This window comes from Plodia interpunctella, chromosome 16 (genome assembly GCF_027563975.2).
Source record: "Plodia interpunctella isolate USDA-ARS_2022_Savannah chromosome 16, ilPloInte3.2, whole genome shotgun sequence".
NCBI classification, from domain to species: Eukaryota; Metazoa; Arthropoda; class Insecta; order Lepidoptera; family Pyralidae; genus Plodia; species Plodia interpunctella.
This window is the reverse complement of record NC_071309.1, coordinates 9,950,931-9,976,115: the sequence shown is the minus strand read 5'-3', so window position 1 is coordinate 9,976,115 and position 25,185 is coordinate 9,950,931. Positions and strand designations below refer to the sequence as shown.

The window sequence follows — 25,185 nt, the reverse complement described above, 5'->3', positions numbered from 1 at the left end:
TTTAAAACCAAGATAAATGTCACTGCTGATAATAATGGCCAATTCAACAAAAAGGTACATCTTCATATAAATGATATTTGCTTTTTGAAGCACTTCCATTTATTGCATGGTTTAAAAGTGACGACAATATGATACAAAAGTGCGCCTACGGCCGCATGGTCGAAATGCGTCAAGAGGTATCGACTTTCGACTACTTTTATAATATTTTACAAATAAACCTACGATAAGGCCACGCGATGGGATACAGAGCGGGATGCAGTACATACGAAGCAGTAACCGGGGCGAGACAGATTGAAAACAGAGAAGAGATAAAATTGTTATACAGGGACCCAAATAGGTCTAAACATAAATTAACCAAGATCTAGATTATAACACAACATATTTTTTTTTTACAATGTACAGAAGGATTACTTCATATTCCGTCCCATATGGAGACAAAAACTAATTTACTTTACCCTTTAAGCTTTATCCTAAATTACTTTATCCTCAAGGTTTAGGTGTATAATTTATCACAGTTTTACCCGAAGGAGCCAGGGCGGGTTTAACAAGCGTTCTGTGATATACACACATCTGAACATTCATTATTTTAATAAGATAAAACTGATTTATAAGAATAAGTAATAAGAATAAATAATAAGTTTTGGTTAATAATATTTTTCATTCTAAACCATCGACATAAAATCTGTGTCTGTCTGTAGGTATTCTAAAATTAACTATAAAATTGTTAATAAACAAGTAGTTGACCTTGCGCGAGCGCACGTCTGCGGGAAGCCCGCGCCGCGCCAGTGTTGACAGCTGCGAATACAAGATAGCGCCGTTCATTACACGCACTCCAGCAGATGTACCTAAGTATGCAAGGTAATACGTGTACTGCACAAAGGGACAATAAGACTTTTATAACTGCCTGTAAGCTATATATACCCTGAATAAAGGTACCCAAGAGCCTATGTAGGTAACTGTAAATGCGACTTGGTTAATAAGAGTGGATTTATAGTTCTAATCCAGATTTTCCTAATAACGAAATACTTGATGAGTCTTCCATAATGACGTTGCAAACCATAATATAATGCATTGGTTTGGTGTTGAGGTATGACCTTGTGGATTTATATAGGTACATACCGCATCTGGCAACACTGCGCAAACGCAGAGCGCTGCGAGCAATGGGCCGCCGGCTCAAACGCATTCAGCTCGTCTCTATCAGTTATTCGTAACAAAATTTAGTAACATATTGTGCTTGGTGTCATTTCAATGTATAAACACAAGAGGAAGTGAACTCGCGAGTTAGTATCATTTTATTGTTGGTAAGTAAAACATGGGCGTGTATTCGTAAATTATATTTTTAAGATGACGACAATCTCACATCTTGTAAGGAGATAAGAACAGTGAAGCATCAGAAGTATTTTATTAGCATACTAGCTTTTGCCCGCGGTTTCGCCCGCGTGAATTTCATAGCAAAATCTCAGTAATTTTTTTATCGCCTACTCTGTAAGACTGGTAAACATATATGATTGAAATTCGCATTGTTTTTCATCTTTAGTTAATTTTTTTTTTTACTTTGTTGTAAACAACCAAAATCCAAATTTTCAAGTCAATAACTTCAACGGTGTAGAACTTTCATATTTACAGTTTTTCACCTCGTTCACCTCCTTCGGAGTAGAATTTCCAAATTTCAGCTTCCCGTCCAGCAGTTTCGGGTGTACGTTGTCTGTCAGTCAGTCAGTCAGTCAGTAACGGAAGAATTTTATTCTGATATATTGATGATACATACTGCGCCCATTATATCTATAACAGACTTTAATCGTTAAAAACAGTTTGTTTATATTTTGTTTATACCTTTCTACAAAATTTTAAAGTAAATCGGTTCCGTGGATTATTATTTTAATTTTCCTACAAGACCCTCTTCATTTTCCGGGATGAAATGTCTATGAGATGTTAACCCGGGATTCTGAGGCATTTTTGATTCATAATTAGTTTTAATTATCCTACAGGAACCTGACTATTTACCGGGATGAAATATATCTAATTTTCCTACAGGACCCTCCTCATTTTCGGGATGAAATGTCTATAAGATGTTAACCCGGGATTCTGAGGCATTTTTGATTCATAATTAGTTTTTCAATTATCCTACGGGAACCTGACCATTTACCAGGATGAAATGTATCTAAGAAGTTAAAACCCGGTATATATGGTACCTACATACCAAATTTCAAGCAAATCGGTCCAGTAGATTTCGAGTGACGCTCGTTCAGATAAACAGACAGACAGACAAAAATTTCCAAAACTATATTTTAGTCATCTATATCAGTAACTAAGTATATTCCATGAAGAATTTAAAAAAATATCCAATGTACAAATTTGGCCTTTCTTCAGTTTTATTATATGTATTGATGATGACGATTATAAACTGTTCAGTATACACAAGTAGGTACTTATATAAAATGTATTTTATAGTAATTGAGATGAAGAACTTTCGATATTTTTTTCAACGAGCCATAAATAACATAATGTCGGATGTTTTCCTTTATCTATATTGTTCTAGAACACGGGGAAGGACCTGCAGGTGTAGACTTTCCCGTGAAATTGCAATATTTTCAACATAAATGGTCACATATTTTCATCGCGTTGAAAGTTTCATTTTTACATAGCTTCAAGGGACCATCGACTTGGATAATAATATTTCAACTTTATACGTGTACGCAAAAGGCCCTATAGACGGACGATAAAGTGGTAATGGTTCCGTTTTAACCTTTTGTGGCACAGTACTCTAAAAAACTAAAATATTATTAGTATGGAGTAGCCTACACCTTGATAGTCTGAGGAACTCCGCAGACAGACAAACACGGTCAGTAGGTATATGGCGGTTATTTACTGTCCTACTTTAATCTCATTGTGTGTCTGTTTGTCTTCTTTTGTTTTTTATTATTTTATGCTTTCTGTAGTTTGAGCTGTATTTATGTGTTTCCTATAACGAAATGAACGGTTTTTTTATTATTACTAGCTTTTGCCCGCAGCTTCGCCCGCGTGAATTTCATAGCAAAATCTCAGTAATTTTATCATGTACTCTGTACGACTAGTTAACATAATTATTCAAATTCATTATTTCATTTTTTTTTTCTCATCTTTAGTTCAATTTCCCGTTTCCCGCTGTGTGTCTGTCTCGTCCCGCAAACTTGTCCAATCTCGCTTCCTGCTATGTAATGTAGATATCCCGTACAATTTCCTACATATTATACGTGCCATCATGTTTTTTGCAATGTGTCCCATCCTGTTTTCCACTATTTGTCTCCTTCCCATTTCCCGCTCCTACTCCCACTCCCGCTTTCTGCAACGCGTGCCGTACCATTTTCCATGACGTTTTACGACCCGGTTTATTATTAACCACAAACGTAAATTAAAGATTTTTTGTATTTACTACAATTATTTACCCCAAAAAGTAAGTGCGCCAATTTTCAGTTTTTTATCTTGAAATGTGTATTAAGTCTCGTACAATCTTTCATCCCCCTTTTGAAGGGGTTGAGGGTTAATTTTCAGAAAAATGTGAAACACGTGTTCATAACTTTGTTGTAAACAACCAAAATACAAATTTTAAAGTAACTAACTTCAACGGTGTAGAACTTTCATATTTACAGCGTTTCACCTCTCTCACCCCCTTCGGAGTAGAATTTCCAAAAATCCTCTCTTAGTACTCACCTACATGCCAAATTTCAGCTTCCCGCCCAGCAGTTTCGGGTGTATGTTGTCTGTCAGTCAGTCAGTCACTCAGTAACGGAAGAGTTTTATATTGATATATTGGTACATACTGCGCCCATTATATCTATATCAGACTTTAGTCGATAAAAACAATTTGATTATATTCTGTTTACACCTTTCTACAAAATTTTAAAGTAAATCGGCTCCGTGGATTGTTATTTTAATTTTCCTACAAGATCCTCCTCATTTTCCGGGATGAAATGTCTAGAAGATGTTAAAGCGGCATTCCGAGGAATTTTTGATTCATAATTAGTTTTTCAATTATCCTACGGGAACCTAACCATTTACCGGGATGAAATGTATCTAATTTTCCTACAGGACCCTCCTCATTTTCCGGAATGAAATGTCTATAAGATGTTAACCTGGGATTCTGTGGCATTTTTGATTCATAATTAGTTTTTCAATTATCCTACGGGAACCTGACCATTTACCGGGATAAAATGTATCTAATTTTCCTACAGGATCCTTCTCATTTTCCGGGATGAAATGTCTAAAGGATGTTGTTAACCCGGGATTCTGGGGCATTTTTGATTCATAATTAGTTTTTCAATTATCCTACAGGAACCTGACCATTTACCGGGATGAAATGTATCTAAGATGTTAACCCGATATATAAGGTACCTACATACCACATTGCAAGCAAATCGGCTCAGTACATTTCGAGTGATGCGCGTTCAAACAGACAGACAGACAGACAGACAAAAATTTCCAAAACTATATTTTCGTCATCTATATCAGTAACTAAGTATTCCATGAAGAATTAAAAAAATATATCCAATGTACAAATTTGGCCTTTTTTCAATTTTATTATATGTATTGATTGATGTATTGATTATGTATTATCAATACATATAATAAAACAGTAGAAAAAAAAATCCTGTACATTTACATAAAAATAAAATGAGCTACAACAAATTTAATACAATAAATTTACATTAAAAAAATTAGGCGATACATTCACAGCAACAGAGTAAGAATTTGAAAAAAAAAAACTGTCTGTATGTCTATCTGTTGTACACGCTAATCTTCGGAACTACTGGACGGATTTGAATGAAACTTTTTTGTTATATAGCTATTAAGCTTAGGCAACATATAGGGTATACATGATATTGAAAACTGGAACACCTGATGAACAATGATGGTCCAGCTAAACTATAGGAAATACGAAATTACGCCTTAACGAAACTTGTTCAGCCTGATGAGCATTTGCTGTTGAGATATAAAAAACGAAGATCTGGAACACCTGATGTAGACCCATGATGGTACGGCTAAACTATAAGAAATACAGAAATTACGCCTTAACAAAAGTTGTTCAGTCTGATGAGCATTTTCTGTAGAGGTATAAAAATAGGTATAAAAGTCGAAGATCTGGAATACTTGATGTAGACACAGTTAAACTATAGGAAACAGAAATGACGCTCTAATAAAAGTTGTTCAGTCTGATAAGCTTTTTCTGTTGAGGTATAAAGATCGAAGATCTGGAACACATGAAGAAGGGTCATTATAGTTCAGCTTAACTATAGAAAATAGACTTTTTCAGTCTGATTAGCATCTTCTGTATGTGTAGGTATTGTTACATTTGTACAATTCAATTTCTCTAATAATTTTGACTCCTTACCAAAAATTGTTCGGTCACGTGAACGAAGTCGCAGACATCAGCTAGTATTTCAATATTTCATTTCATATTGTTTCAGACTGCTGCACAACGGCATCAAACACTATCTAAAACTGTATCGTATGCATAAAAGTCATTATAATTAGAAATCAAGATGAATTTCATATCAAATGTACTGGATTCGATCCCTGTAGTGGGGCATGTAAAAGGTACCGTGCATTATCTAGCTGGCGACTTGGACGGAGGGAACAGGGCAATGTACCAGGCGTCGCGGTCGACGGCGGTGCTGGGCGCGGGCGCGGCCGGCTGTCTGGGCGGGCCGGGCCTCGGCGTGCTGGCGGCCATGAACGCGGGCACGGCACTGGACCTGGCGGCTTCTGTGGTCTCAGGCAAGCCACAAGGGATTGTTAACAACATGGCAAATGTAGGAAAAGATATCGCTGAAGGTAAAAATCCAACTGGATCTATAATATCTGCAGGTATACAGTTAGCTGCAGATGGAGCGGGCGGTCTAGGAATGGGTGGAGTGTCGAATGCAGCCACTCAAATTTCTGAGAAAGCTGTGGCAAATACGATACAAAAAGTTGGAGAAAAAGTAGTTACCGCTGTTGGTGAAAAAACACTTCAGAAGACGTTTCAAGTTTCAGCCGCGCAAGTGACAAATACGATTGCAAAAAAAGCGTCGGAAAGGGTTGTTAAAAAAGTTATCGAACAAACAGTAGTGGTAGCAGAGATTGCGTTGGTTTCTGCTCACGTAGAAATGAGTGCTAAAAATAGGACTGAACAGGAGGAAAAAGAGAAAGAAGAGCAGGAGGAACGTGAACGGAGTGAAAGGAGAGCTCGGAGAGAAAGAGAAAGACGTGCTCAAGAAGAAAGAGAGCAAAGGGAAAGAGAGAGAATTGCACGTGAAGAACGGGAAAGACTTGCTCGGGAAGAAAGAGAGCAAAGGGAGAGAGAGAGAATTGCACGTGAAGAACGGGAAAGACTTGCTCGGGAAGAAAGAGAGCAAAGGGAGAGAGAGAGAATTGCACGTGAAGAACGGGAAAGACTTGCTCGGGAAGAAAGAGAGCAAAGGGAGAGAGAGAGAATTGCACGTGAAGAACGGGAAAGACTTATAAGAGAGCAAAGAGAAAGAGAAGCTTATCAAGATAGGGAGAGACGAGCTACTGAAGAGCGGGCACGCACACAAGTCGAAAGAGAACAGTTGGAAAGACAAGCTCGCGAACAGAGTGCTCGCGAGCAAACACAGCAGATGTCAGGGCAGGCCCGAGCGCGAGAACAGGATGAGGCGAGGGACCCGGCGGAGCCGGACACTGGCGCTCCTGAGGATCCAAAACCTTCGGAACCGAAGAGAAATAAAAAAGGCAATAAATTACTCTTGTTTTTACTATTTCTGTTATTATTACTGAAGAAACTCTTAGAATATCTTTGGCAATTACTGAAGGCTTACTTCTTGAAATTCCTTTTACTTTTTATTCTTTTAGCTATAATTTTATACTACTATCGAAATGAAGAATATATCAAATGGGAGGGCCAATATACATCTAATCCATACAGGTTAATATAGTAATGAAATTATTACTTCTTTGGGTCAAATTATTTTTACATTAAATTATACAATTGTACTTTGACTTTACCTACTTTAATGTATGATTGTTATACTTAATATGATATAAGTATACTTGTTTATTTTGCATAATAAATAAAACTTTATTTTAGTACTTAGATATTTTTATTTCATTCATTCTATTATATCCTCTCGTAAAAATACAATGACTAGTATTTGGTCTGTAATGCAAATAAAATATACCAGCTAATGTTTGTTAATTGTCATAAATTATGTAATTCACTGGTATATCAGATTTACAGCTGTATATCATTTTAAAAAATTTACTTACACTCTCGAAGTGTGAACATTGCACTGAATAAAGCCTTACAAATAAAATGTCCTTGTTCCCCTTGTTATGAACACAGCTGATTCCCCCCCCCCCCCCCCTCCTCTTCATGTGATGATGAGCACCATCAGCACCACGGCGAACCCGATCACCACGCAAATTATCAAATGGATTTTTTTCTGGAAAGTAAAATTAAAAATTTTAGAAATAGTGTTTATTTTGGTAAGTACTTCATTGTGGGAATCATAATAATTTTCCTTTTTTACATTACGGAAACTTCTTGGTTAAAGATTGCTATGTCATCTGTGTTAAATAGAATAAGAAATACGATAAATGATTCCCTGATATCGGTACTGATCGATATTAATGTAAAAAAAAATCGACTCTGTACGAAAAACAGACGTAAGTTTATGTAAACATAGCCCTAGTGAGGGGCTGAGTAGTCAGAGTGGTCAGCTCACCCGGCGCGCCCTGCCGTGCGACACGACGCCGCGCAGCAGCTGCCGCTCGCCGCTCTCCACGTAGTCCGTCGCCGTCAGCGCGAAGTGCACCACGCTGTCGATCTGCTCTTGCTGCAACCGTCATAATAACACCAACTGCTTACTGAACACCAAACGGACCTCATATATGTTATAATATTTAGCTTTTGCCTTTGTGAATATTGTTCTTTCCCCTTTCCTTGGCAGTTTCGGGATCATTCTTATTTCAGCCCTTTTTCCTCCGCTGCAGAGCATAGGCCTGTCTTCTTTTACGCCAACCTTCTCTATTCCGTGCTAAGCTGTATTATTAGTACTTGATGATGAATAATTTAATTTTGGACTACTATGACTATGACAATTCACAAATTTCTGGAACAAGTGTATAAAGAATGAAGTCGATAACTTAGGAAAAGGAGAAAACGTGGTCGGCGAGAGACCTGCTGGGCGACGAGATGCGCGAGGCGCAGGAACAGATCGCGCACGTCGCGCAGCGCCGCCTCCACGCGCGCCAGCTCCGCGTGCCGCGCCTCCACCGCGCGCAGCGCCAGCCGCGCCGCCGCCGTCTCCGCCTTCACCTGCACCACACCATTTGCTAGTATTGTAGTTGCGAACATTTGCGAAGTTAACATGGCTGAATTAACCTTTCACGCAAAATGTATTGGATGAATGTCGATGAAATTACACGATTAAACTATTTAAGTACGTACACTGGTAGAATATAATATCAGAGCAAAGTCCGGTGCTCAGCCAGTGGACATCGACGGGCACACTTGTGTCGCTGGGCTGAATTACATAAACACAGAAATGAGCTCAACGTATCCAGAACTGTAGAACATCTGTTCACACAAGTATATTCCAACTTATTATTCTAAATGCGAAAGTAACTAAGTTTATTTGCTTGTTACCTCTTAACGCTTCAGCTGCAAAATCAATATTCTTAAAATGTAGCACACATGTAGTGTAGTAGAGAAGGAGATAGATAATATTCTTCACGGAAAAATAACAGTTCCCGTGACAAATTCACGCGAGTAGATGCTAGTTTAATATAGTTTTGTATGAGTATTTGTACTAATACTTATGCATAGATAGCACCAGTCCATTACTGGTCAGGACTAGAGGGAGTTAGAGACTGCGGTGACTGGAGACCCGGCTGCTTGCGCTTGGGACATTTTCAGTTCAGATTTCTATTTCATAATTTGCTATAACCACCTTCCGTACACGAATAAATAAAATAAAAGTCATCCAAAGTCAGAAACATGCAAATACATACTTACATTATCAACAAATAATGATATGTTCTTAGAATCCAATAAAGCTTCACATTCTTCTTCGGAGATGGTCAGGTTTGCTGGAAATAACAAAAAAAACCGTAGATAAAAAATCCGTTTCAGTTGACAAAAGAAATGTGTGAAAATTGAGTATACCTATTTAGATAATGAATATATCCAGAAGACGTCTACATACTTTGTTTATTGACAAAGAAAATAAAATACACAACATATCTGGCGATATGTTAGGTATACATGTAATTAGGGGTCTATTTACATTTATACAAGACATTTAATCATATAACAAAAATAGCATTCTTCTGAACTGTTTGTGCCGGATATTGCTGTTACAGTTTTAATTTTATTTTTATTTGTAAACTTTCTTTGTAACAATTTATTCCACAAAATAGGTTTGACGACCCCTGGGTGATGCACCATATTATTATTGACTGCTGATAGATACCTACTATGATAAAAAAACGAATAATCGGTATTGGAAAACAGCGTTTATGATACTGACTTAGTTTAATTTGTTCGTGTAGCAGTTGCTGCTGCGTCTCCCTGACGGCCTGCAGCAGCGCCTGGTGGTCGGCAAGCACGTCGGCCGCGCGTCGCCGCGCCGTCGCGTACTGCAGCCGCGCGATGCGCGCGCGAGCGTCGTTGCGCGCCACCCGCGCCTTCGCTTCCAACTGGACCAGCGCGCCGCAGACCTTGGTGCCCAAAGCGTTTGATTGAGTCACGATTGAGTCGAGCTCATCTTGTAACGCTGAAATAAAAAACAGGTTTACGGGTAATTAAAAAAAGGGAATATCTTTGAGTAGTTTTCAAAGTCTGGTATGATGGCTAAAAACCTGAACTCCACTGGAAAACGGTTTATTGATTATGGCTTGCATTATAAGTGAATATTTTGTTTCGTTTTAGTGCGAACCTGACTGGCACTGACATCACCAAGTGTTACAAAAAGTTCTGTAAAGTTACCAGAACACAGACAAGATTCTTATGGGAGCTCGATTCTGGACATGGTCACCTCTTTAAACTGAAATTTGTTGAAAGTCTTTTGTGCAGGGTTTGTATGGAAATACAGGAGTCTATGAAGCATGTCATGTGTGACTGCGACTCGCCGGCCTCTTTGGACCTGCGTTTCCAGGGTTGACGGCCTACAGGCATTCTTCAGAAATGCCGGTGCGGTGAGTAAGGCGTGGGAGCAAGAGAGCCAAAGGTTCGACGAGCGACCATAGTGGACCCCGCTGCCTACTTCATCGTGCTAGTAATGTGAAAACTAAACTATTAAAGATAAATAATAATGGGGTCTTATGGGCCTAATAGAAGCCAAAACATTTAAATACTTTAATAAATAATACTTTTGTCTGTCTGTTTGTTTGTTGCGCATCGTGCAAAAGTACTGGATGTATTTCATGCGGTTTTTATAGTTGTATAACGGAAGGTCTAACTTAAAATTTGGTATGGGTTTCATCGCGATACATTGCTTAGATCCCAATAATAAGTTATGAGATGAAGCACGAAATGAACGCGGGCAACGCTGCGGGCAATAGCTATTGCGAAGTTATCTGCAGAAGTCAATTCTGATAAAAGATTTGTTTAAGATTCTGAGAAAATTATATTGTACAAGTTCTTAGTTCGTTCTTCATTTTCATTATAAGCGCTGATAATTAATATGATCTAATACCTCTGTTTGCGTGGAAGGTGGGATCCGCATGAATCTTCCGAAGCAGCAGCGTGTTATTGCTGATCTCCCGAAGCCAGCCGTGAAGTCGTTCTACCTGAAACATACATCAGATTCGTCAAGAAAAATGTTAATCTCATTCACTTATTACTTTTACCGATATCTTATAATGTCCTTAACATTGATGATGCGTTAGAATAAATACTGACCTGCACGTGACTGCGCCGACCACCTTTCCCTTATCAAGTGGTTTTTCAAGGAAACAGTTTCGAAATAGTCACACAGATGTAAGTACATATTTATTTTATGATTTTTTTACAATTAAAGCGGGATCGAAACGGCTCATGTCGTGGGAATAATATGCAATAATTATTAAACTGTCAATTAAATATTCCTCTGTGATTTTAAACCACAATTGGGAAGCTCTGACCTTAACCGCCGGTATCACTTGAATGAACCAGAGCGCAGTCAACTGTAATTAGCTCACAGTTTGGTTCCCGTTACTGGTGATAATGAAACGCTCAATAAACAGTGGAATACCGTTCTCGAGGGTCGTCATTGATGATTCATTGATGCAATTTCCGATTACTCCAACGAGCAGCGTAAGATTTAGGAAGCTATTTCTCCGATCTACCCACCTACGGCTGTGACAGGTCAAGTTTACTGTTTTCAGCGAAATTAATTTTCATTTCATAAACTATTTATTAAAGTTGCTCAAATAATATATTTAATGGAATATAGTTAATTTCTTTTACAAGCTTTTACTTAACTGCCAATGTGTATAAGTTAGTAAGCATGTGTGTTAGGATGAAATCTTGTGACTCAATTTTAAAGCAGAGAGCTTTAACCGATTGAACTGAAATTTTGGATGACAATGTATTATTATGGTAGTAACTGACTTGATAGTGTACCCAGGAACGGCTTCCGACGAGAGAACTCATCAACGGTTTACTGTACAGCCTTGATTTTTTTATCACGCATTGAATGTAATAAGATCTCTCTGACAGCAATCAAAGCTTATATCAAAAGATTTTTTTAAAATTATTTAATTAGTATTTATGTATCTTAGTACAAATGAGTCAGCTCCAAAATCAGTTCGAGGCTTGTGTTATGAGATACTTACTCAACGACTTAAAACATCGTATTATATAGATCATCTTTCCATTTTACCTGACCGGGGACTTACAGAGATGCAGCACGACGACCATTAGACCACAGGGGTCGTCGAATAGTAAATATTTCAAGTAATTTAATGTGTAGTACATTAAAATACTTGAAATATTTACTAAAAAACTATATTAAACTATACCTAGAAATCATGTGTAAGACTAATTAAATGCAAAGATGTTCTTCGTCTCATGTTGACCGAATAGTTTGAAATACTACATAATAAAACTGTATCTATATAGAAGCCAAAACAATTTATTTTAGAATTTTTGTCTGTCTGTCTTTCTGTATGTTTGTTCACGCATCACGCAAAAAGCTCGTTGTATATAATTATTCGGAATATTAAAATACCTACGTGTGATAATACTAGTAAAGTTTGCTAATTACAGGAGGATACAATGATGTCACAGGCGTCTCAGCGACAGTGGAATTGTTGAGGATCGAGACGAGGGCGCGCCCACTGCACTCCTGCGACGAACGTCGCTGAGATTATTGTCGTCGATTATTGTCTTTCACTATTCGGTAATATTTTTATTTGCAAATTTAATCACCATTTCCATATTACAATGCAAGAGGCTGAGAAGAAGCTTTAAGTTAAGTTCAAGTTGTGGATGACGCTACGATCATACATTCAGTTGAAGGTCGTGGAGCACATCATTGTGACAACAATGCGTTCACACGAGCAGAATCGGATAGATTAGCCCACAACAGGCTGCTTGTCGCTCCATCCTCTAATTGTGACTTCCTATTTACGGATTATCCGCTTAATGTGGCGTGCGCTGTTGGCTCAGGAAAGGAGAGATGCAGATTATTACATTCTATTTTTGAAATCTCCATAACATGTATTGAAATCGTGATAATGTATAGATTTATAAATAGAGAGATTGTAAGATAAATATCAAATCGTTTCTTCAGAAATAAGTACTTCAAAGGCATATTTCCTGACCAAATCTACATTTTTTTTTAATCCCGGGAAAACCGCAGCAAAGATTATTTTAAACATCAAATCAGTAAAAATGTTAAAGTTATCTGTATCTATCACTGATGAATAACAACATTGTAATAAAGATTTTTTTATTCAATTCAACATTGATGATAAGTGATTTCACAACTTAACTAAACAATAGTCAGACAATTATTTTAACTGGGTAGTTACTAAGTCAATAGCATATGTTTGACCGCGGGTCATTCACTACTTATATATCAACAAAATCGGTCCAGCGTTTTAGCCACGAAAGCGTGACTGAGAAACAGACAGAAAGGCAGTAAATTAAGTATGGATTACAATTAAACGTATTGTTTCTTTTAATTTAACATAAAGTTACGCACTTAGTTAAATGCTCACCTCGCCGAAGGTCTGTCGGATGTCGTCGTCGGGAGCGGGCGCGCCGAGCTCCACAGTGTCGTGGTACACTCCTCGCGCCGCGCTTGCCTGGAAACCATCACTTGCCGCTGTACAACAAACTCTACCTGATTTTACTATAGCAAAGCACATAATTAACGCAACACTATCATTTTTTACCTAATCTAAAACAACTAAATTTCATGGGATTAATTAGTTACAATCAGTTTATTATTCCGTGGTTACAATGATATAAGTACTTCGTTGTGTTGTTTTGTAATCTCGTTGGCAGTATTGCAATATTTTTTGAACAGACTCGGAAGGAGATAAAAGAGTAGACTATTTTACGACGTTCAAAGTCTTAGCTTAGTCTTATCTTCAGAGAAAGGCCTCGAGCGGCAAATACCGCTAGTATCGACACACTTGGCTAACGAGCTGACTGATTTCTCTGATACATGCAATCCGACACCACGAAGCGCAGGAATGAAGTCAATACAACATTTTCGTTGCATTTCTGCCAGGAAGTATATCGCACATAATGTTTCTTCACAAAATGTAATTTGTACAGTTCTACAACAGTGATATAATAAGGTCACAGAACTACCGAAACCATACAATTCCAGCATGTAACAAATTTTCCACACATCGACTGGGGCCTAATTTTGGGGCAGTCTCTTATATTGAAGCAAATTATATAATTATTTAAAAAAATGCAAATCATTGCAACACTGTAAGCAGGAGGAAACAATTGTGCAGGTGCACGGTTGCACTTTGGTAGATCACAGTTTCTACTGCAGACACTAGAACACATGGCAAATGAGGTCAACATCTTCGTCGTGATTCATACATCATCGTGACGGGCCTCCGTATTCAGATGATTCCATACAAAAATGTTTATTTCATTAGTTTATTTATTCAATTTGTGTAGAGAAAACGCCAGTGCTAAAACTTTCGTGTTGACATGTTAACGTTACTTTCCGCGAAACAGCTGATCTCCGCACCGTGTCTCCAGATAACACTTGAAATATGTTTTTCTTTGTTTCCTTCTCAATCTATTTATTTTAACGTATTTAGTTAGGTACATCTTATTCACAGTAAGGAGCGTGGTCTATGTTTAGGGCAACTGCAAGATTGTGACAATTAATATTTTTAGGATAAAAATTAAGTTAATTCGAAAAGTGTATGAATTAAACCCAAGGGATTAAACGGAATGCCGCCGGCGAGAAGCCGGCTGATCGGCGTGATGTGTGGAATAGAGGTCGATACTTATCCTCCCATACCAAAAAGATTTCAATACGTAAACTAAATGATTCCTGACAATACGATTTGTTATGAAAAATATAATATCTATCTTTTTTTATTTATATTTTTACTGATGAAGAAGATGATTAGCCTTAATCTTAATAATTAATAAAGAAGGTAATTTCCTAAGTGTGGAAAATTATTTTTACCTACCTACGCAAAGATTTAACTCTTATCACTATTGCAAATATTTATTTTGCGAAACAGTTAATAAAATCGCAGTGGACAAATCACTAGGTATATTTTCCGAGACCGCACTCAAGCACACAATTTCCGATATATAAGTATAATGTCTATATTCTAGGAATGCCAAGTGTTCAGTCTCCATGACTTACGTTGCGGAGTTCAGCAAGCCGGTCCTTGACGGCCATGGTCCGGGTCACCGCGCGACGGCCGTGCGCACGCGACGCTATCTAATCGCGGACTGATAGCCGCGCGGCGTGATATCACTCGCGATCATTACCTCGCTGCACGCGTTATCATTGATGGTTACAGTCTGCGAGGGATCTTTACCACAAACAATACTCACTAACCTATTGGGTCCAAACTGATTATTGCACTTGTTTTGATTCATATCAATATATATCACTATAATATCACTACAGCCTCATGGCTGTACTTTATTGTATATAATCAGCAAAGAACCGCGCTACACATATCAAGTTAGTTTATATTTCGTGAGATCTGCACTGTAATACCTCTCGTTATAGGTAGTTACTTTCTGTGCAACTATCATAAGCGTTGAAGCGTCACAGGAACTGTATGATAGCAGTCTGTACAAGCGAGGTGTTGTTACATACTGTAAGTATGTTAATGCGCCGCGCAAACAATGCTGGGTCACGACCGCAGCCCCTCCCCCCTCCGCGGCCCGCATACAAGACCAATGAACCGCGGGACGAGGATTTGAGCTATCTAGATGACATCTTGATTAAGTCATATTCTAAGAGAAACATCTATGTAGATATATCACACGTGTTTTTCGCAGGAGGGGAAGGTTCTGATTTGCTGCACTCCTTACAAATCAATATCGCTTCCTCTACACTAATCACTCTTCGATTATCTACTATCCGTTCAACATCAATTATAGGTAGCTCTCTTTAGCAATCAATTTTCTCAGAAAATAACCTACCATATTATATGAGTACTTAGAGGTATTCGACGGTAAAAATATTTTTGCTAACAATTATAGGGTCAAGTTTCTTTCCAATAAGTTTTTTCTTATTATTGCCACAGATATAAAAACATTAAATCTGTGATTATTGCAAGGTCAATCGACACGTACACTAGAGTCAACATTTCTTAACTATGGTCTCTGTCGGACAACTAATTTATGGAACTACCGCCATGACGTGCGACTGAAACATAACAAGAGAGGATCACGGAAGACAAAATAAGAAAGAGAGAAAAGAACACTTGATAAGACACAACACTTGATAGATCCGTTACGGTTACGGTGTTTTATATTCCAATAATAGCTCATAATGAATATCAGGAGGAACGCTGTCGCCTCTTCGATCTGTCACTTAGATCGGCTGGTGGAGCTTCTGATGGTGTCACGGTCAGCCCTCACAATAAGGTGAAAAAATCCAACTCTAGGATTTATAGTCGATTGTGTGCCGACAAATATTGTGACACAGGCGTCTCAGGCGCCGTCAGGCGCGAGAAATGTCATTAATTTGTTGAAATATTTTTGGAACTGAATACATAGTCTCACATCCGTCCACTGTTTATTGTTAACAATAAGAGTGGAGAGTGGAAGAAGCTAGGGAGAAGAGACCTGGAGGATCGTAACAAGAAGTCGTTCTTTTTTTTATCTACCGAGGTACTTTATGTAGGTAGTTAATTGATAACTAAAACTCCTATTTTTACATAAACTTTTATGTGTATTTGTATTTACCCCAATGAAGAAACTGAAGATGACGACAGGTGTTACAAATGCATACTTTAAATTATAATCTTTTTTGTTATGTTCATTCATTTAAGTTCATAACAAATTTTTGTTTGATCTAATTCCACGGTGTGCAACATTGCATTGTAATCATGACAGGAGCACCGGAGCAGAACGGATCTATCTAGAGCATCTTGTAACAGAGTTAGTGGTATATTACAAGTTACAGAGATGGCGCCACCGTGCGGCTATACTAGCAATCTTTTATTTCCAAATAAATTTGGCTCGTTGCAAGAAAACAACATTGGACTAATGTTGTTTTCTTATTTCATATAGAATTAGACAGTGATGAATCTTAGCAGACCCTGGGCTCCGACGTTCTCAACGGCTTAGGAAAAAACCGTGAAAAAACTCACATAAGAGAGAGAGAGAGAGAGAGAGAGAGAGAAAGATGTATGTTTTTCTTTACAGCTTTTTGATTCGTTAAATAGAAAACTATTTAACGAATCAAAAACTTGTTTCGTGGTCTATGTCTTTATTTTCCTCGGAAAGTAAAATCTGTGTTTATTTTCTTTGGATGACTAATAGCCAATAGTGTGGGATACGACGGCTCTTCCACTTGATCTTATGTACCTACTATTTCGGAGTTTGATTGACACTACGGATCTTGATATCTCCTACTACCGCTACAGCCTCCACATACCCCTGACCTCTCTGTTTACAACAGCCCATCTGATCGTTATTTAAAAAAATACATATAGCAGTCACGCACACCACTTATGATTATGTAGACATTCTTGCTCACTACAATGACCGAGTCTTGGAAAGAGTTTAAAAAAAAAATTACCTCCAAATATTATGACCAATGACGTCCACACCTACATGGCCCCTGCCTGGACACACCACATGGATACGCATACCACCTCAGGGATAGGAGACAGTGGCGATACAAAAGTCGAAGATGACTTCGCTCCATTGGGACTCAAATCTTTGCATTATTACATGCGTAGGAAATGGTCAAGGTATTTATGAGCAAAATAAAACGCTTTTTAAAGTCTATCATGTTTTATTGTAACATACAGATATCTCTACGGCCGGCGCTGATAAGCGCGCCGGCGCTCGCTCGCACATAAATACATCCACGAATATAAACTTAGTCTACGTCGCCCATATCATATACACCTATATACAACTACGCTAACTGTACAGGCGGCTATGTACATCGGCCGGCGCCAGGCCCGCCCGAGTCCGGCCGAACGACCTTCACCGTTAATTTAGCCGGATCATCCCGAAGGGCCTGGACAGTTCTAAATCCTCTCAGGACTAACAGGATCCCACAGTAACATTATGATAGTACAAATATAATGATCATGTTGGACAACTATGTACCACATATGATATCGTAAACAAGACAGGTGAAACGGGTACGAAAACAAAACCAACAATGAGAATACAGTCTACCTAACATGAGAACAAAAAATAATATCCAAGTGCAAAATCTTGCAGCTTATGATAACTTTGTTTTCTCTAATTCCCTCAAAGCCGTTACAGCGGAGTTGGGCGAAACCTTTGTCCAGCAGTGGGGCGGATAAGGTTAAAAAATCGAATTCATAAAAAATATGATCAAATGGTAAGGAACCAATAACGTATGTGGTATTGAGGTCATAAAATCCGGCCAACAAATTTATAAAATTATTTGATTTTATATACAAAATTGTCGATTTTTTTACCAGGAATGCTTATTTTTACGTGTCTTTTACAATCAATCTATTCTTAAAATTAAAAGTAAATTTTGATCAGCCATTTACCTTACACCACAGAATTGTCACTTATTACAATAATAATGATAACATTTCGAAATCACATGAAAATATGGAACTCGTCATATTTTAATTAAAACTGTAAATTTTCAGTTTCCAAAAGGTACAGTTCACAAAAAGTCACATTCTCGAATGGTTCGCTAAGACATATTTACAATAAAATCACTACTTCTTAATGGAATTACTAGTAGACCATCCTTGGACTTAGGAAAAATGACTCATTGTGGAGAGGACCTTACGAGTTGGCATGTCTTATATGAAATGTAACCGAATATTGTTCAAACATGTAGACATGCATAATTATCTTGTTGATAATTTGATTTCTAAACGTATCGCAATTTGGTCTCAATCGTAATTTTATTCCATGTCATGGAATATTTTAAATTTGCTTTATTGCTTTAATTCTTATAGATCATAATGTTCATTATTATGGGTACTCTGTGTTTGACTTCATAAAATTGATCTTTAAATCGGAACGATAGGATTGTATTGCGATAACTCATTTTCTTCACTCCTTCCACCAAAGAAATCGAAGAATCTAAGAACATAGAAAAATAAACTTTACCACGTGTCCCATCGAGCCTAAAACTAATTTTTAACATCCTTCCTTATCGGTCACGAGGTGCATCTTGAATAAAAAATGTAACTAGTAAGTGTGGGACATAAAAGTGATAGAGTCCATTCTTCAGTGTTTTTAGTTCCTCTTTGTTTCCATCGGTACTGAGTCACCGATATTAACTATTAAGATTTGTGTCACGTCCGCCCGTGTCCTCAGACGTCGTCGTAGAGGAAGAATCGCGGGATGTGGGGGGGGGCGGGTCAGTCGCGGGGGGGACGCGCCAGCAGCGCCAGCGGCTGCAGCGAGTGCAGCGCGTGTGTGTGCGGGTGAGTGTGCGCGTGCGTGTGTGTGTGCGTGTGCGCCGGCACCAGCGGCAATACGCCCCCGCCACTCTCGCCCGCCGGGGGGTTGATGCGTTTCTCCTGGAAAGAGGATTCAAATTAGAGATGCAGATCGGAGAGACGAGCGCCTCCGAGTCACAGCGAAGTCCATCGGGAAGGGCCCTTGCACTGACCTTCTGTCGACGGTTGCAGAACCAGACGCGCACGACCTCCTTCTCCATGCAGAGCGCGTCGGCGAGCGCGGCGATCTCCTCGGAGGTGGGCTTGGGGTTGTGCAGGAACGCCTTCTCCAGCGCCACGCGCACGCCCGACTCGATGGACGTGCGCTTCTTGCGGCGGCGCCCGACCGCCTCCGCCAGCGCGCCCGGCGCCGCGCCGCCGCCGCCGCCCGCGCCCGCGCCCGACAGCGACGAGTCTGACACCCATACCATATCATATTATTTACCCATTTATTTATTTATTTATTCTTAGGAGAACTAACAGCTGTATGTACAGAATAGTCGCTTAAAATAAAAATCGGAAAGCCAATTAAAGGTTAATAAAAGCAATTTTTGAACTTATACAATTTTGGCACAAACTTAACCATATCCACGTTAGAGCTAAGATCCGCACTCAGTGGTTACATTTATATATTTTGCAATTTAATAAACGATAATTAACTTTAAAATAATGAATTAGATAATCGACGTCTAATCGATGCAACGCTTGAGTCTATTATATCTATGTCAAAGTCAGGATCCCTCACCTCTCTCAACTGCTCGCACGCAGGAGGTAGCTATTATTGAAGTGTTTTGTGGAAACAGCAGGAAAATGAATAAGCGCACTAGATCTGTATATTTTCGTAGGTACTTTAAATGAGATAAGAGCCAAGAGATCAGAACAATCAATAGTGCCTATAATAACTTTGTGCAGATAGACGATGTCAGCAATTTCACGTCGCTTTTCAAGAGGCAATAAGTGTTGCCTAATGCAAAAATCGTTATAAATACTACTATCATAAACATCTCTAATCAAACCGCATAATTTTTTTCTGTATGCCCTCTATTCGGGATTTATATGTTTCATAGTGGGGACTCCAAATTTGGGAAGCATATTCCAGATTACTCCGAACAAATGTGCATAAAGTATTTTAAGGGTTTTAATTGAGGAAAACTCTCTGGAGATACGCTTTATGAAGCCCAATGCACGGTACGCTTTAGCTACAATACTGTCAATATGTTGATTGAATATTAACTTAGAATCGTGAAGCACTCCCAAATCACAAATCACATTTTCCCTCTTAAGTTTTTGTCCTAATAATTGAGTCGTAGATGATTGATTTACGTTTACGACTAAAAGTGACTTCACTACATTTTGATGCGTTAAGGTCTAGAAGATTTAATAAGCAGTATACTTGTAGTCTCAAAAGATCAGACTGTAAAGACAGTAAATAGTTTCATATCATCTGCAAAACACAGGATTTTTGAGTGTTTAAGGTGATGATCGATGTCGTTTATGAAGATTACAAATAACAAGGGGCCAAGAAGAGAACCTTGCGCTACGCCGCTGGGTATAGGAACCCAGCTAGATATATAGATAATCACTACTACAGCTTGTGAGCGGTTATCAACATAAGACGCGAACCATCTTAAAAGGTCACCACTAATGCCGATATCAAAAAGTTTTTGCAATAATAGTTTATGTTGAATTCTATCAAACGTTTTGCTGTGATCAGTGTAAACGACATCAACCTGATTTCCTTCATCAGTAAGGTAAAAATTTAATAGCGACAAGTTGGAAACTGTGGAGCGTCCACTCAAAAACCCATGCTGTGCGGAAGTGAAAGATTGTTTAAGGGCAGGATACACCTGATTGCGGACAAGCTCCTCAAAAACTTTGGAAATAATACATAATTTGGAAATCGGGCGAAAGTTAGCTACTTCAGTTTTTGAGCCTTTCTTATGCACTGGTGTAATAAATGCACATTTCCACATTTGGGGCATGATGCCTTTCTGTAAGGATTTTTTTTAAAGAATTGCTAGTGGAATAGACATTGTTTTAGCACATTTTATTAGAAATATAGCTGGAAGATCATCAGGACCAGCTGATTTTCAGGGATCAAGCTTGGAAAGGATATTAGAAACTTCAGCAACGTCTACGTTGATGGAAGAAATGTCGGCAAAAGGTTGAGGAGATTTGGCTGAATCATTTAAGGGAATAGTATTAGATGTAGATGAGTTAAGGAAGGAAGTAATCTGAGATAGCGTTACAGATTGATTCTCCATCATTCACAGTTTGAGAACTGTATTTCAAGCTACTGGGAAGAGAATTATTTTTAGATTTAAATTTCACAAAAAACATTTTTTACTTACGATTTTTAGAAATATAAATTTCAACCAAACCGAGATAGCATAGCAGTGTTTTTCCAGATATTTAGCACGATCTCTTAGCAGCTTAATCGTTTCTTCGTCTGAACGGTTTCCATACATTTTGTATTTCCGAAGATACTTTTTCTTTTCCTTTAATATTTTTATCAGAGCTAGTGAAAACCATCGTCGATAAGAATCTTGTCTTATTAATTTTAAAGAGATATATTTTTCTCTCAATCTCTTAAACAGTGTAAAATAATTGTACTGCATCTTCAACAAGTAGATTTGAGAACTCATTTTGCCAATCAATTTGAATTAATTCCCTTAACCTTTATTGTACGAATATTGTGCAGGAAGTGCAGTGTCCAGAGGATTACAGTTAATAAACGATACCAATATAGACAAAGCACCATGATTTTTAGCACAAGGTACTAATGGACTACTATAGTCGCTGACAAATACTTTATCATTTGAGAGAACTAAATCAAGAACCCTACCATAAGAGATTTTAATGCCATTAAATTGTTTTAAATTACACAGATTCAATCCATCTACAAGCATAATTTCTTCTGACTTGTTACTTATCAAAGGATCAAAGAAGCTTTCGGAAGAATTTGGAACCCAGTTAATTTTACTTAAGTTGAAGTCGCCTACAACTAGAAATTTATCTCGTGAACGATCGCTTATTATTTATGCAAGATGAGCGACGGTCCGCACCAAGCTTGCGATAGTTGGCTTCGGTGATAGGCGAACAGCAGAACCCAAACCTTTTCTTACATCCTTGGCATTGCACGCCATCATTAAATACGACTGATCCATTCAATTATACACAATTTTAAACAGTAAAATAATTTCAGCGTCATGTGTGCAAGTTGCCGAATATATGAAACGCTGTAATGATGTACGAGCTCGTATAATATTCAATAATTTTACATGTCATTTCAATTTAATTTAGTAGTAGGCATTTTCAGTGTAATATATTATTTTAGTGTAAATGCCTTCGAATATTACAGCGTTACTTGCATTTAAAAATATAATTTCAAATACATGTTATGTATAGTTATATGCAAGGATACTAGGGACATAATATAACAAACCACGGCAATGTGATTGTGATGTACAGTTACGTGCCCCATTCTTGCACGTGACTGTTCATCACAACCACATTATTAATGCTCCAGCATTGCAGCTAACTAGCAGTTTATATCACGGGTAGTTGGAAGGAAGTGTATATAGACCTTACATCACAATAACTTAAAAGTTAGGTACAAAAATTGAACGCTAACTAGTCATATTAACCAGTCTAATAACAATATTGTCCGAATGGCGAGGTGATCATTCTGGTTCCAATCGCGATCTAGTCTATTAGTCTACTTAGTCTTATTGATATTATTGATATATAGTCTTAGTCATATAGTCATAAAGCTTCTAATCTAATCCAAAATCTGGGTCAGCAGTCCATCGCATTCTGTGAAGTGTTTCGAACCATGACTTCGATAAAGAGTTAAGAACGAATTCTCGTATGCAACTCACCGGCGTCCTCGAGCCACTTCTGCAGCAGCGGCTTGAGCTTGCACATGTTCTTGAAGCTGAGGTTGAGCGCCTCAAACCGGGAAATGGTGGTCTGCGAGAAGTCGTTCCCGTACAGCTTGCCCATTGCCAGCCCCACGTCGCCCTGCGTGAACCCTGTAACCCCATTCGGTAAAGCTTGACAATACTGCATTTCTAGACTCTAATTGAGATCGTTCGATATCTATAAGCTTAGGTATATCCAACAACAACTGACTTATTTAGTCCTGATACTCGTAGCAGTACTACGACACTATTTTTATTATTACTAGTTACTTCAACAGATATTTTTTTAAAAATAAACAATAGAAACATTAAACAATTAGATCATCTGAGGATAAAGATTTTGCTTTTGACAATACTCACCAAGTTTTATCCGCCTCTGTTTGAAGGTCTTAGCGAAGTGCTCTAACTCCTCAAGATCTGCGGTGTCATCCGCGGCGGGCTCGAGTGCGCGCGGCTTGTGCGCGTGCGCGTGTAGCGGCGTGTTGGCGAGCGAGTGCGCGAGCGGCGAGCGTAGCGGCGAGCGTAGCGGCGAGCGAGCGCGGCCCGAGCCCGGCGTGTGCGGCGTCAGGAACGCGCCCGCGCCCGGCGGCGTGCGGCGCGGCGACGGCGAGCGTCCATCTGGAATTACATTTTATTATTTTATGATTCTTGCTTACAAGGTTCAAGTAAGAAGTCGATAAGGAAGAAGAGAAAGTAGATGTTGAGGAGTAGATACTGCAGCTGTGATACCAGACACACAGACTTTATGAATCAGATATTTATTTCCACGAGTGGGACCACTAGTAACCTGGTGTGGGTTGGTGCGCGCGCGCCTGCAGCTGCTGCAGCTGCTGCGCGGCCGCCTGCGCCACCGCCTGCTGCACCTGCGAGTGCAGCAGCAGCGAGTGCGCGCCCGGCGTCAGCAGTAGGTGCTGTAGTTGTGCCAGCGCGTTGCCCGCGCCTGCTGCCGTCTGCAATTTCAAAACTTTGTCATGTCTACAGGTCACTATGCAAAGACTGTTCTCTGTAAAGTCAATACAATAAATTGCAAAAGCAGCTTTCTTTGTATTCTATTCTATTAGTTTATATTTCACCAATCGTAACAAACTGCGCTTACGCGATTTAGTCATGTTAGTCAGCCATCTATTGAACATTCAATGAAATAAATCTCTCTCATCTGTTTTAATAGATTTCTTATAAATACTTACAAAAACAGCGGCAGTGGCTGCAGAAGCTGCGGCATGTGATGCGTGCGAGTGCGGCGCGTGCGCGGGGTGTGCGGGGTGTGCGGGGTGCGCGGGGTGCGCGGCGTGCGGCAGCGGGGCGGAGGGCGCGCGGGGCGGGGAGGGGGCGCGCTCGTCGCCGCTCAGCTCGCCCTCACCTTCGCCACTCGCCGAGCCATCTGCAGAATTAACAATGTTATTCAGAAACTGAATAAATAAATTTCATGAAATATCATTATGGCAGTCTCGAGATGACCGAAGTTGGAGATAAGTCTCTCTCGTAGAGAGATACACCTAAATCCATAATACATATTTCCACCTTTATTTAAAAATAAAATAAAATAAATAAAATTCATTTATTTCGGACAACAAAGATCCATATACACGACTTTATAACAATTACATAAAAATAAATACAATCTAATACAAATGAAAATTAAATAACCATAATAATTAAAAGTAACACATACAGTAAAATAATAAAACATAATTTGGAATAAAATAAAATAAAAATGTCAAATAATTAAAAGTTTAGGATGTCAATACCTCCTCAGCGGCATAGACACCGCGACATGTCTTTCACAGCAACACCGGGTGTATGGACAATCCAGTCGGTCGGCTATCATGTTCAAAATGACATTGGAGCTGGTCCTTTAATTAATTGATTTAAATTGAGTCCAAATCAGACTACCTACGTTAAATTAAAACTTTTAATTTTAAGTTCTAATTTTTCATAAAATGAAATTATTAATTAACTTTTATATTTAATTTTTAGGATGAAGTAACTTTTATAATTTCCCTAATCCGGCTGCCGCGCCGTTGTAATTTTTCGTTTTGCAAATACCCGACAGGGTTCATATTGTACCCAATTGCAAACAGTGTAAATGATGTACTGATGTACTATCTGTGATGTATTATTTATATGCGAGAGTTTGGATGTTTGCGTTAGC

The 25,185-nt window shown here is 38.7% G+C and overlaps 3 protein-coding genes across 10 annotated transcripts in view; 1 reads left to right on the top strand and 2 right to left on the bottom strand.

Annotated features, from left to right (window-relative positions):
* Positions 1-1,140: 1,140 nt before the first annotated feature.
* Positions 1,141-7,086, top strand: LOC128676636 (calponin homology domain-containing protein DDB_G0272472-like). 2 transcript variants are annotated; one of them, XM_053756831.1, is made up of 2 exons: positions 1,141-1,301; positions 5,445-7,086. In XM_053756831.1, exon 2 carries the CDS (start codon positions 5,520-5,522, stop codon positions 6,930-6,932), a length of 1,413 nt encoding a protein of 470 aa, XP_053612806.1. In that variant the 5' UTR covers positions 1,141-1,301; positions 5,445-5,519; the 3' UTR covers positions 6,933-7,086. The 2 variants fall into 2 exon arrangements, with proteins under 2 accessions (XP_053612806.1, XP_053612807.1); XM_053756832.2 differs by having other exon boundaries at positions 1,143-1,280.
* On the bottom strand, positions 7,066-15,311 carry LOC128676637 (syntaxin-1B-like). Its single transcript, XM_053756834.2, has 8 exons — positions 14,838-15,311; positions 13,204-13,290; positions 10,695-10,788; positions 9,528-9,773; positions 9,014-9,087; positions 8,177-8,314; positions 7,722-7,832; positions 7,066-7,439 (listed from the first exon to the last, which is right to left on the bottom strand). The coding sequence occupies exons 1-8, from the start codon at positions 14,871-14,873 to the stop codon at positions 7,368-7,370; spliced, it is 858 nt and encodes a 285-aa protein (XP_053612809.1). The 5' UTR covers positions 14,874-15,311; the 3' UTR covers positions 7,066-7,367.
* A 2,125-nt stretch (positions 15,312-17,436) lies between these two features.
* The window catches only part of LOC128676565 (POU domain, class 2, transcription factor 3L-like), a 184,928-nt gene continuing 177,179 nt past the window's right edge, over positions 17,437-25,185 (bottom strand). For all 7 annotated transcript variants that reach the window (XM_064436475.1, XM_064436478.1, XM_064436477.1 and 4 more), the window contains 6 exons: positions 24,221-24,414; positions 23,821-23,983; positions 23,394-23,651; positions 22,992-23,144; positions 19,284-19,525; positions 17,437-19,191 (listed from right to left, as the gene is read on the bottom strand). In XM_064436475.1, coding sequence (XP_064292545.1) covers positions 19,030-19,191; positions 19,284-19,525; positions 22,992-23,144; positions 23,394-23,651; positions 23,821-23,983; positions 24,221-24,414 — 1,172 coding nt within the window. In that variant the 3' untranslated portion in view covers positions 17,437-19,029. The remainder of the gene's footprint in view (positions 19,192-19,283; positions 19,526-22,991; positions 23,145-23,393; positions 23,652-23,820; positions 23,984-24,220; positions 24,415-25,185) is intronic.